We start from the raw sequence: 12,631 nt of genomic DNA, 5'->3' as shown, positions 1-12,631 counted from the left end.
CTTCTTTTTATGTCATAAAAAAAACTTTTTTCCCGATTGTCTATGTCACACCGGTATTCAAGCAATAAAAAACTCGCGGAAATGTTTTGCTCTATCTGTGTATATTGTCAATTTAATCAGTCAGTCGACATTGATTCTGGGCGGGTCTTGGCCTGTTCTAAATATAGATCTTTTATAAACAATTCGTAACAATAGTTGTTCCACATGATGTGGTCGTCGGCCACATGCACCTCCAATTTGAAGGTCCAGGGAACCGCTTTTCACGGATTACGAATTTCAAATCCGTATGTGGAATTGAATCAAAGATTATCAATAATAAATCTTTAAGACATTCATCCCACTTCTTCACTCAAAAAGTAAAAATTTACACATTTATAGTTTTGGCATAAGAGGGCATAAGATGTTATAAGAGTAATTCTCTCTCTTTCTCTCTCTCTCTCTCTCTCTCTCTCTCTCTCTCTCTCTCTCTCTCTCTCTCTCTCGGAGCGTGTTTAAATATCTTTATAATAAAATTGTCACGCGTGAGATTACGAGAATATATCTATTATTTTGAATAAAAATTTGCAAGCTGTCGGACGCACCAATGCGCCGAATGTAAAAATATCGAAATTTTCGAGATTAGAAATTAGTTTCTCGGAGAAAGAGCACGCCAATTGCAAGAGCTATTATTTCGCAAAATACATAAACACCTGTTACAGCTACTTGTTACGCGTATATTTGTTATCGAGAGCAACGAACGTGATACATTAAAGGACACATGATCAAAGGACAATATAGTAGCCTTGAGATCTACTGCCGGAGAATCCAAAAGCCTCGTTAGACACGGTATGAAAAGACCTCCCCCATTTGTCGAACAAATTGGCGATCTAAGACCCCCCGATCTCCGGCGATGATGTCACACGAAGGAAGGAGTAAACGCATGCGTTAACACGTGAATGCCGTGTGGACCGCGAAGAGGCGAAGAGGTGCGCACAGTTGAACAAGAGTGTGAAAAAACGATTGTATAAGTAACTGGTGCGGCGATCAGAAGGCAATCGTAATATGTGAATTAACGAGACGGTGCAGCGCGAGGGAATTCTCATAAAAAAAATCCACGCTGCATTCGCGATCGATCGATTCTTCGAAAAGAAAATGTCCGTTGATTTTACTTTTAAAGGACGGCGGTACCTTTTCGCATTCTTTTTCGAAAAAGTGGCCACTGATAAGGAAAATAATGTGAGTTCTTACGTAGTAATTGTGCGTCATTATGCTGTAAAATATGTATTGCGAACTTTTGTGTAATTATGATAAGCTATTCGTATCACGTTCTGGTAATTCTATTCTCGCAGTAAGTATATATGAGCCTGTGGTGTTTTTAATACACGAGACGTTAAATACGGGATAATGAAACGCGGTGATTTCCCGCAAACAATTAACGGAAGACAAACACGATGTTACGTGAGTCTTAATTGTTGTTAGATGATATGTGTCGGTTAACGCTTGCGTACAAATTTGCGAATTGGATATTCTTTCTATCTGGAACTATAAGTAAAAAATATCGTGAAACATATTTAATGTTTTATATTACAAGAATAATTTACAGAACATAACAATGTGTTGTAAATTTTAATTTATTCAGTAAAATTGAACTTTTATTTATAATTCGTCTAATTAAACAATCCCAGGTAAATAAAATCTAAAAATCTAATTAATAAAAAGTTTTGAGCATGCAAACTTCAATTATTTTTTAATAAAAATTTTATTTTCAAGAATTTAAAGAAAAAAGAATGATTCAACGAAAAATTTGAAAAAACGATTTAACAAATTTCTTCCAAAGCTTTGCTCTTATTGTGTTAAAAGTGTGTAAAGCACAAAAAAATATATATATTATTGTGTTTTTTAGAAATGGATAAGAATCTAAAACGAATCAAAACGTTTCTAAAATATGTAAAACTTATAAAAGTTTATTTATTTATTTATTTATATTACCTATCGCCTTTTTTTTCCAGATCTCTTACCGCGACCCTTATTACGACGTTTAAAAGGACAATAGTACAGTAGGTGGATAATAATGGCTATAACTAATTTCCAAAAAATGATTAAGGATAGAATTCCCATTTTGAAATGGATGCCGCAGTATAAACTAAAAGATGCATTGGGTGATCTTGTTGCAGGGCTCACCGTAGGGCTGACGTTGATACCTCAAGTACGTAAAACGATATACGATATACGTTCGTTCGATTGCCTGACGCTATTCGATCGCTATTCAATCAGTAATTTAAAAAAAAAAACGTAATAATCGCAATTACAGGCGATAGCTTACGCGGGTTTAGCGGGCTTGGATCCGCAATATGGACTTTACAGCGCGTTTGCGGGAAGTTTCGTGTATATCTTCTTCGGCACGTGTCGAGAAGTCAACATTGGTCCGACAGCGTTGTTATCTCTACTGACTTGGACATACGCGAGGTACGTCAAAGCTTCTCGTAAAACTAATAAAATACCAAAGTAAGTCACTTAAATTTGCAAACTTTTGCACGTGACAAATTCCACATATCAATTCGCGCTTCTTTCGTTTAGAGCCCAGAAACTTTTTCATTGTTTAAAGAAACGTATAGTTTTTCAGAGTTTTAAATGCCGTTTGTTACACATTCTTTTAATACAAAATGTAAATTTTATAGCACTAGTTACAAACCAATTAATTTTAGAATCATTGACCGGAAGTTGTAAATCTCGCTTGTATTGAGCCACGTCATTTGTGCGCATGATTGACATAACAATGTTCTCGCTTGACATTCCATCCGGTCGCGCGGAATGAAAGAGTATGCTAATCGAGCGAGATCGCTTGAACCGTAACATAATTGAATTGTTAAAAGACATTTTTCATAAGTCGCCTCTCGAGAAAAAAATCGTCGTTTGCCGTCTCAAGGCTGTATAACATAAAAATAAATTTACCGAGCCTGATGATTTCTTTTTCCAGTGGAATTCCCGAGTACGCGGTCTTGCTTTGCTTCCTGTCCGGATGCATCACGATATTACTTGGCATCCTACGCCTAGGGTTTCTGATCGAATTCATATCGATACCGGTGGTGTCCGGGTTCACGTCAGCCGCGAGCGTCATCATCGCTTGCAGTCAAATAAAGAGTCTGCTGGGTCTGAATATTCACGGCGAGAGTTTCGTTGAGATTTGGACGGGTCTGGTACAACACGTCGCCGACACGAAAATACCAGATTTGATTTTATCATGCTGCTGCATCCTAACTTTACTGGGTCTGAAGGTGAACCGATTGAACTGTACACAGAAAAAAAGAAGTGTCAAATTAAAATTTATATACTCGTATACACGCAACAATCTATATCTATAATCTTCTTTTAAGAATTTGAACTTCTTTTTCTTGGTTGAACTATATGAAACTTTAACTGCATAAACTTTAACGTCATTCAAGCAGGCTTTCTTCAAAGAAAATAATGCTTCAATGAAGTCATTTATATATTAGTTAAGCGAAGTTTTATATATGTAGTTCAACCAAGACCTTTTTTTTGTAGCATTTGAAAGACAGAGAGGTTGCTGGTACCAAGCTGAAAAAGTTCCTCTGGACGATCGGTACAGCTAGGAACGCTCTCGTGGTCGTCCTTTGTGCAGTTGCATCTTATATTTTCGAAACGCACGGTGGGGCACCGTACGTTCTCACGGGTCATATCGACGCCGGTCTCCCGACCGTCGAGCCACCTCCGTTTTCGAGAACAGTTGGAAACCAGACTGAAACATTCATCGATATGGCGAAAAAGTTCAAGTTTGGGATCTTGGTCATACCGTTCATCTCTATTATCGGAAACGTCGCCATCGCAAAAGCTTTTTGTACAAGTCGTTTTTAACACATATCGTATTATATTAAGTCATTCCATAAACGATTTTATTTCTTTGTGTTTGGTAGATAAAATATCGAATAAGTAAATTTTAATGGATCATACATGCGACGCATGGCATCCCATACCAAGTTATTATGTAAGAATATACCTGAATATTTTTTTCATCATTTAAAGCACATGGCATGCCGTTGGACGCCACGCAGGAAATGCTGACTCTCGGATTGTGTAATCTGGTCGGTTCGTTCTTTCAGTCGATGCCCGTTACAGGATCCTTTTCGAGAAGCGCAGTGAATAACGCTTCTGGTGTTAGAACGCCGTTGGGTGGGATCTACACAGGTATAAATTTCACCGATTGATTAAATGGCACTTACACATTCTCGTGTAAAACATTGACTAAATTTACACGTCCACCATTAATCGGGTTTAGTAACATCTGCAGTTATAACCACCGACGTAATATGTCGTATAAACGTTAGTTAATCCGGTTTTATAACACCAGTTGTTATATTACGTCGGCAGTTATAACTACAGATGTTACTAAACCCGATTAATAATAGACGTGTAAACTTTAGTCGATTAAACGTCTGATAAATTGAGCGTTATCTTTTACGAGGAGAATAACGCCCAACTGTTCAAAGACAAAAAGAAAAATATATCAACAACAAATAATTTCAGGTATTCTAGTCATACTATCGCTAAGTTTGCTGACTCCGTATTTTTATTACATCCCAAAAGCGACATTGAGCTCTGTCATAATTAGCGCGGTGATATTCATGGTAGAAATTGGTATGATACTTCCAATCTGGAAGTGCAATAGTGAGTATAATATAATCAAAATAATTCTATTCTTTTTTAATAAATATTAATCATTTTTATATGAAGCGCGGTAGAAATGATGGTAAAATAGTAACAAATACATATACAAAACTACAATTTTCTAAATTTATTCGTTTATAAAAAAAAATCACAAACTTGCCTACTATTGAGGGGATATCCCCTTAATTAAAAGTTCATGCTAACAAAATTAATGAATAAAATATCGTTTTTCTTTATAGAACGTGATTTAATACCGGCGTTCGTCACGTTCCTCGCTTGTCTATTCGTCGGAGTCGAATTGGGAATTTTGATAGGTACGCTACTCGATATGGCTATATTGGTATACCTCAATGCGCGGCCGACAATAAATATCGAGCGCAGAAACGTAAGGAAACGAAACTGATGCTTTCAAATTTAGATATTCTTACTCTTAGGAAACGATTCTTTCAGGAATTATACAGGATGAAAAATCTTCTTTTCGCAGATCTCGACAATCGATTATTTCTTAGTCCGTCCCAGCGCTGGAATTTTGTTCCCCGCGGTAGATCATCTGAGAATGTATCTGACGAAAAATCCCGGGATGAACGTCGTATTGGATTGCGAGCACATCGACAGGATAGACTTCACTGCCGCACAGGTTTCAAAACCGCTGATTTACCTATACATAAATGCAAAATTGTTAATTAGAATATGATTAATCATGTAACACAAAGAACGTTAAAAATTGATCGATAAACATACCTGCTTTTAAGATGTTAATATTGATATTATATTATTTTTAGAGTATCAGTATAATGATAAAAGACTTCAGGAAAAATAATTGCCAATTAATAATGCTGCGAGCGAATTGTGCTATTTTAACGAGTATACAATCGCTATCCGACAAGCAAATCTTGATGGCGAGAGACGAAGTCGATTTAATCGCAATTTTAGGAGGACCCAAAGGCATGACACACGATCTCGCGATCGTCTCTAAAACGAATGAACGGGCCTCTACATGGCTGTGACACATATCTTGAATATTTTCCTTATAAATGTAATAAATGAATATGTAACCGCGCGTAATCGTGTGTATTTATCTTTTTGTTGTATATTGATTGCCACCAATATACGCACACAAGAGATGTCGAATGTTAGAATTTTCGTCTCGAAATAAGCCTGCCATGCTATCAAACGAAATGTAGGACAAATTTTATTGTGTATATATATATAAAAAATAAATTAATGTGTATACATATCTTACACATAAACATGTACATATAAAATTTTTAATATTTCTTATATGTGCAATATTCCGTCAAGCATACATAATGAAACTTTTATATGTTAAACTGACCTGCCTTTGTCAATCGTAAGTGTTAATAGTGAAGTTAAAAGACATAATAAATAAATGTTTTAAATATGTCTGTTATTTTTGTTTCTCCTCAATAAATGTAAAGCAGATTCGATTAAATATTTTTATAAACACTTCGGTGCATTGCCAGATTCTTCATCTTGATGAACTTTGAACTTATAAATAGACTGTACAGGAAGGAATCACGTTTTAAAAATAACTTTAAAAAATTAGAAATTTATTAAGGAATTAACGATGTGTGTAATGTAAATTAATCAATATATAAATATCAAAATGTATATTATTGTATTTATTTCATAAAATCAGTCCAGAAAAAATAAATTATATCATTATTCTTCTATTAACAATACAATTTGAACACAAAAATAAGATAGAAAATTAAGGTACATGTAGAATATATAGTTTTCTGTAAACATTTTATCTTAAAATTATAAGAAATCAAACATGAGAAAATCTTACATGCTAAATATATGTTAACCAACATTTCTCGCAATCGATATGTTTCGAACAAACCTTTACATATCTCGCGATTCGTAACTGAACTCATCTGTGAAAACTTACAGATTTAAACGTATATAGCGTATTAAGCTCTATAAAGATTTAAAGCGAGTCTTTAAGTGCAAAGTGAGCACCATTTTGGGTTACCCGATATCACAATAGGATATGAATCTAAACAATACATATACATATACGTTGGCAATTGAGATATAGTAGAAATTTTCAATTTTATTAACTAATTGTTATATAAAAACGTAATATTTTTTTTCGAGATATCAAAAATAGAAAAGGAGATAGTAAATAATTGTTTATAGTAGATCAGAGTAATATATATATATAATGTAGAAGCAGTCTTATCGAACAATTTAGAAAACTTTACTATTGATTTTCTTAATTAGATTATCATCATTATCAGATTTATAAGAGGTAGAATATTAAAAAAATTTTTTGAATGTGTACCCGTATTTTATATAACTTACTCTCAGTTTAGATCTAACATTTTTATGTTCTCTTGGTTTTGTATGTACCGCGGCCGATACTAACAGGATATGTATATTCCTTCGGGAAATCTTGTAAAGTTGTATTTCTGCGGAAACCGCCTCTTGGGAAGGAGGATGGCGGACGATATCCCAAATTCGGTTTCATTCTAAACTCCGGTTTAAACACACGTGTCGCAAACTGATCAGTCTTATTTGAAAGACTGATATTATCCGTTACAAATTCTTTCGGGGATATTATTGGGGGGATGTCTTCCGCCGATCCATTGTCATCATAAGCGAAATCTTGATTCTTTTTCATGTAATTCGACACATTTTGCCTATAATGTCTCTGATTTGGCGAACAATACGATGCGTTGTACTGATTTATACCTGTCGCAGGCATGACATTCATACCTTGTTGCGATCTCGAATACGAAACTGGTGGTACGTATTGAGGAACATCGTAAACTGTTCGATTGTCTTGATACTTCTTGTAATAATAATTGGATTTTGCTGGAACGTTATCGGCAGTATTTCTCTGCGCTTGTACAGCGCAGGTATTCGTATCATGCGTATCTCTAACACAACTATTCATTTGCGCGTAAGGATTATGTTTTTGCTGCTGGTCGTGCACGTTGTTGAAATTATTCGGTTGATTACTAGCTTGAGAAAACGTGGTATAATTCGCGCATGGCGAATTATACAGAACGGGCATTGCATACTGCAACTGTGAATTCCATGTTTGCATATACGGCGCGTACATAACTGGATGTGAGACATAATCCACCGTATGCGCATTGTTGAAGTCGTCAAGTCCAAAAGCTGCGGGATTGTAAACGTGCATCATTGCAGGCTGCGCTGCAATATACGGATGCTCAACGTGGAAACCGTCTTGCACCGAGGTACTCCACCTAGCCTGATTAGTTTGACACGGTGATAAAGAATGATCGGGATAATCCGAAGCCATAACGGATCTCTGCTGTACGTTCGGTTCGTATCTGTAAAGTACATTTGAATTTTCTCTATTATTACTCATCGTAGTTTCCAGCGTAGACGTAGCGGTGACATTGTTGTCGTTGGATATTGGTGCGTTGTACTCGTATGGCAACGCGCTGAAAGTATTTGGAATCTGCGACAGCCGCATCGCGTCGCTAACCGAAAATTGTTGATCGTAAAACTTGCTGCCATTCAGTTCCCACGGCGACATCTGCCTCGTTGGATTTCCTGCTTGAGTGAAAGTCTGTTGCGTATTAAGATGCATATTTTGAATAGACTGCTGTACACTCATAACTGTCGCGCCTTTTTGCTCAGCGTTATCAGACGGTTGATCCCAAGCAGCTTGACTGCTCTCAAATTGATTTACATCATTCGTGCGTCGCATATTTTCTAACTTTACCGAATACTGATGTGTCACATCATTGAATTGCGAATTTGTAGAATACTCATCGGAGGTTAAATTAAAGGACGAGTGTTTAAACAAATCTGTTTCTTCATTTTTCATATCTCTATCTTGCTGGTCAATACTTTCGACTTTTAAGATATCACTCGTTTCTACGCGACACTGTTGTGCTTCTGACGTTGTAAGTTCTCGTTCCGGATGAGCAACACTTGAATTCGTATTTTCCTTACTTTGTGTCTCCACTTTTACAGGTTTTATATCCTTTCTATCGTTAAACGCTAAATCGATACACGCACTGATCGATTTTACATTTATCGGTTGAATTATTTCTTTCTTCTGCTTTGCGCAATTCTCCAAATTGCTTGTGTTAGGTTCTTCAGTCCCCGTATCTGATTTTACAAATGTATTAACAGGTGTGTGCTCTCGCTTCGGAATTCTACGTTCAGCACTGCCATTACGATCCCTATCAAACCTTGGATTAGTGTACGCATACGACGGATTTCTTCCATACGCAGCATGTCTCGGAATATTTTGCGTCGGCTTCGAGTACGCCGAATTTTTATACTGCGCGACAAATGTATTTTTTCTACAATCAATACTGCGATTTGCTCTTTGATCGCTTTGAGCATTTTTTTCACAAACAATCTTCTCATTTTTCCTTTCAGTTTCATTTAATGGCGAATCGACATTTTCAGGCGTATGTGCCGCATTCTCAGTTTTATTTTTATCATCAGAGAAGTTAGATGTATTCTTTCTGAGAGAATCTTGACGTTTTGATTTCGATGCAAATTGTTTCGGCGTTGTTTGTTGCAGTTTCTGTGAAGCTTCATCTCTGTTTAAATTTTTATTTTGACACGTCGCATCAGCTGTCTCAACAACTGTTTTCACCACGTTTGGTTTTCCAGCAGCATTTTTCGTCTCCTTTTCTATTGCATTTCTAGGGACATTACGTCGTTTTACAAATTCTTGTCTTCTTGTATTTTTTGTATTATTTTGTTTGTTATTAAAGTGATCCCTTCCAATTTTATCAGGGGTGCTCAGTGATTTCGATGAATTGGAAACTGCTTTCTTGGAATCGTTACTAGGCCTGGAAAACTTTTCATTGTCTTTGGCTAAATTTGTATTACCGCCAGTCTTAATACCCGCTTTTGTTATATTACTTGTTCTTATTCGCACATCTGAAAATGGAATAAATAATAAATATATATTAGAAATAGATATTACATATCTAATATTACATAAAATTATATGAAAAACACGTACTTATATGGTATATACTTTACAGATTAAAAAAAAATATATATATGTATATATATTTACCTTTATCCTTTGGTTCTGTCGAAGGTTTACCGCTTTCTGTACTAGTTATTTTGCAAGTTGACTTTTGTTTATCGTTCACCTTTGACGTACATGGTGTTATGGATTTGGAATCATTATTATTACCATCGGAATGTATTAATTTCATCTCTTTTGCGCCTCCATCAGTTTTTCGTGAATCGGAAGAACTTTTCGTTACCGCGTCCCTAATTTATTACAGATATAAAATATCAAAACAAAACAGGACATTTAATACAAACAAGTTAGATTCCGTTTATACTTACCGTACAACGTCTTCAGCATTGTTCTCCGATGTACTTGATTGATCTTCCTGCTCTTTGTTTATACAGAACTCGGCCTCCACCTTTGCCGTTACAATACTTTCCACGATACTTAGCATATCTTCTTCGTTCTTTTGATCAGCTAGCTCATCAGCATTCGGAAACAGATTAGCTGTATCTATATTTTTACTCCACACGTTCTCATCGCTCTCAGGCATTGCATCATCACACGAATGTGTTTCACACGTATCATCTGTGGAGAAATATTTATTGGATTCTCGACCTAAAAGCTTTTTGACCGTTTCGGTCACTGCCAAAACCTCATCTTCTATTTTCTTGTCCTCATCCCGCTTTTGCGCTTGCTTATAGACAACAGCTTTTACCTTTTCGCTGTAATAAAAAATCAATATAAAAGTAACTTCAAAGGATAAGACACCGACAAAATGCTACCACATATACCTTTAGTCCGTCCTCTTATATACCAGCTAGTAATAATTTATACAAAAATACATATATATTAGTAGCAAATTGTAGAAAATGTGCATAGATTATTTCAGAGCTATAAGTTATATAGAGATTTAATCTGAAAAACAAGATTCCAATTACATTTTTCAAGCTTAATTAGTAACGATTCTTTAATTTTGCTTCGCAATCAAATGCTCCAATATTTATAACTAAAGATAACGTTCTAAAATATCTTGCACATATATATGACAAATGTTTATAAATATGCTGTAACTATAAATTTAATCTATATATGACTTATAATAGTCCCGCAATGCACATACTTCAAGTAATGTACTTGTACTCGCATATTATTACACAAGACAAGTTAATTTGTCTCTTATATCTAACAAAATTACTAACAACGTCGCAATTGTAGCAAACGCTAATGCTGTAGAAGATACTTAAAAAAAAAAATCAAATTATCAAGAAGTAAAATGATCCATGATAAACAAATGTGATTTCATAAAGGCACAAAACAATGTTAATACACAGCACAAAAAATATATATATATACTAAGACAAAGAAATAAGGGTTAAACATACGGATTTGCTGAATGAGATGTACTTTTCAGCCATTGCATATTACGTAGCTTGTTGAGTGTCGCCTTCCGCTCTATGTCGGAGGTCTTTTCAACAGTGTTATCCATTATACCTATCACAAATATATTCATGAAACTAAATATTTACGCAACGTGTCCAGCTAAGCTTAAGTTTACACTTAAAAGACGCTCTTATACCCTCTGCAAATTATTTATGTCCAAAAAGTATTCTGGGTTATAAATAACTCTGGGTTACAAATGACAAAATAACAATATGATGAAAAATTAATTACTTGTGACTATTATTTTCAATCGCAGCAGTAAATAAACGAATTTCTCATGGCTGAATAAAAACTGGCTTGTAAAATAACCCAGAATTTCGTATAGTACCAGAGAACAAAATTCTATTCCACGCGTGGCGTTTAGCATCTCGCTATATGTCCCACGAATGTTGGAAGAAAGGAATAATTCGTCCAGAGGATCACAAGGTATCGTTAATACGATAATAATAATAGTGACGCAAGAACAACGGCGAGAAATCCGAATGATCAAACCAATCCGCCGATCTCCGCCGAGGGTCGAGCACAAGCGAATTTCGGGAAAAAGCTTCCTGCCAGGCCCCCTACAAACTGACCTACTTTTTACACGGATCCTCGGTGTAAATCGGCTCCCAATGTCGTTTTTTCCCCCCCCGAATGTAAACACAAACAGCGAGGCAATGTTGTGGTTCGACAACGCACACAGGCTATCCGGGGAGGTTGCACGTTTTTGAAACGGTAGGATTTACGTTACACACAGAATGCGAACCGGTATACATATGCCGAGGGCAGCGAAATTACAGACCAAGTTATATCGGAATAACGCGGGAATGAATCCCTCTTCGCGTTACCTTGCCAGATTGTAATATTCACCGAGACGATTGAACGTGGAATTACAGACGGCCCAGCAGTACCGGAAAGAATGTTGCCCCAGCCCTGGTGCAGATACGGACGATACGGACGCCATAAACAGAATTGCCGCAGGAAAATTTCAAAAATTCCACCGCTAGTCGACTGGCTATTTGCCAACTGCCTGATTGGCTGCCGGAAGAGAGGAGTCCTCCGTAGGGTTTTTTCATAAGATGTATCTCGCAAAGCTCGTATTGGCGCGGCGCCAGCAGCGCGATGACATCATAAAGGAGGATTCACATTGCGTTGGCGTCCAATCCGACATCCAATAAGAAAATCTATTGTCTAATGTTTATTTGTGTTTATTTCTACCCCCCAATGTAGGTTAACTTTAATTTTAATTTGTTTAAACTTTTTATTTTTTCTTATTCAAAAAATTAAAATAAAAATTAACTAATTACTTTTTATTTTTTTCTAGGTCTCAAAGAACTAATAAAATAATTAAGATAAAAATTAATTAAACCGTGATTAAATTTAATCTACATTGGTAAAAATGGACATAAGAATTAGAGAAAGATAAAAAGTAAGTTAAACCGAGATTAAAGTTAATCTATATTGTTAGAAATAAATATATTAAATTTATCGGTACTACACAACCGATCGCTCACTTCGTCCACTGGACAATTTATTTCTGATTGGTTGGTCCAG

The 12,631-nt window shown here is 35.8% G+C and overlaps 3 protein-coding genes across 11 annotated transcripts in view; 1 reads left to right on the top strand and 2 right to left on the bottom strand.

Annotated features, from left to right (window-relative positions):
- Positions 1 to 3,072, bottom strand: part of LOC143896228 (uncharacterized) — a 37,664-nt gene extending 34,592 nt beyond the window's left edge. Inside the window, exon 1 of the mRNA XM_077403901.1 lies at positions 2,932 to 3,072. The gene's annotated coding sequence lies outside the window, so the exon portion shown is untranslated. The remainder of the gene's footprint in view (positions 1 to 2,931) is intronic.
- On the top strand, positions 730 to 6,064 carry LOC143896235 (sodium-independent sulfate anion transporter). 4 transcript variants are annotated; one of them, XM_077403934.1, is made up of 10 exons: positions 730 to 1,215; positions 1,989 to 2,185; positions 2,291 to 2,445; positions 2,957 to 3,254; positions 3,523 to 3,835; positions 4,021 to 4,182; positions 4,522 to 4,662; positions 4,902 to 5,047; positions 5,147 to 5,299; positions 5,445 to 6,064. In XM_077403934.1, the coding sequence occupies exons 2-10, from the start codon at positions 2,051 to 2,053 to the stop codon at positions 5,667 to 5,669; spliced, it is 1,728 nt and encodes a 575-aa protein (XP_077260060.1). In that variant the 5' UTR covers positions 730 to 1,215; positions 1,989 to 2,050; the 3' UTR covers positions 5,670 to 6,064. The 4 variants fall into 4 exon arrangements, with proteins under 4 accessions (XP_077260060.1, XP_077260063.1, XP_077260062.1 ...); XM_077403937.1 differs by having other exon boundaries at positions 4,902 to 4,976; positions 5,445 to 5,584; XM_077403935.1 differs by lacking the exon at positions 730 to 1,215 and adding an exon at positions 1,338 to 1,437.
- Positions 6,065 to 6,301: 237 nt separating this feature from the next.
- On the bottom strand, positions 6,302 to 12,084 carry LOC143896231 (uncharacterized). 6 transcript variants are annotated; one of them, XM_077403918.1, is made up of 5 exons: positions 11,948 to 12,084; positions 11,041 to 11,149; positions 9,994 to 10,380; positions 9,713 to 9,915; positions 6,302 to 9,570 (listed from the first exon to the last, which is right to left on the bottom strand). In XM_077403918.1, exons 1-5 carry the CDS (start codon positions 12,039 to 12,041, stop codon positions 7,016 to 7,018), a joined length of 3,348 nt encoding a protein of 1,115 aa, XP_077260044.1. In that variant the 5' UTR covers positions 12,042 to 12,084; the 3' UTR covers positions 6,302 to 7,015. The 6 variants fall into 6 exon arrangements, with proteins under 6 accessions (XP_077260044.1, XP_077260047.1, XP_077260043.1 ...); XM_077403921.1 differs by having other exon boundaries at positions 11,926 to 12,046; XM_077403917.1 differs by lacking the exon at positions 11,948 to 12,084 and adding an exon at positions 11,330 to 11,675.
- Between the last annotated feature and the right edge of the window lie 547 nt (positions 12,085 to 12,631).

This window comes from Temnothorax americanus, unplaced genomic scaffold, assembly GCF_048541705.1.
Source record: "Temnothorax americanus isolate GAGA-0224 unplaced genomic scaffold, ASM4854170v1 Scaffold18, whole genome shotgun sequence".
Taxonomy (NCBI): Eukaryota; Metazoa; Arthropoda; class Insecta; order Hymenoptera; family Formicidae; genus Temnothorax; species Temnothorax americanus.
The sequence above is the reverse complement of the archived record's forward strand: the minus strand, read 5'-3'. Positions and strand labels throughout refer to the sequence as shown.

Excerpts from the sequence above, each read along its gene's own strand:
- LOC143896235 (XM_077403934.1), top strand. The coding sequence starts at position 2,051 with ATGGCTATAACTAATTTCCAAAAAATGATTAAGGATAGAATTCCCATT. Across the intron at positions 2,446-2,956 it reads CTGACTTGGACATACGCGAG|TGGAATTCCCGAGTACGCGG; the intron begins GTACGTCAAAGC and ends TTCTTTTTCCAG. Across the intron at positions 5,300-5,444 it reads TAGACTTCACTGCCGCACAG|AGTATCAGTATAATGATAAA; the intron begins GTTTCAAAACCG and ends TATTATTTTTAG.
- LOC143896231 (XM_077403917.1), bottom strand. The coding sequence starts at position 11,465 with ATGCTAAACGCCACGCGTGGAATAGAATTTTGTTCTCTGGTACTATAC. Across the intron at positions 11,150-11,329 it reads ATTGAAAATAATAGTCACAA|GTATAATGGATAACACTGTT; the intron begins GTAATTAATTTT and ends TATTTGTGATAG. Across the intron at positions 9,571-9,712 it reads GACAGAACCAAAGGATAAAG|ATGTGCGAATAAGAACAAGT; the intron begins GTAAATATATAT and ends TTCCATTTTCAG.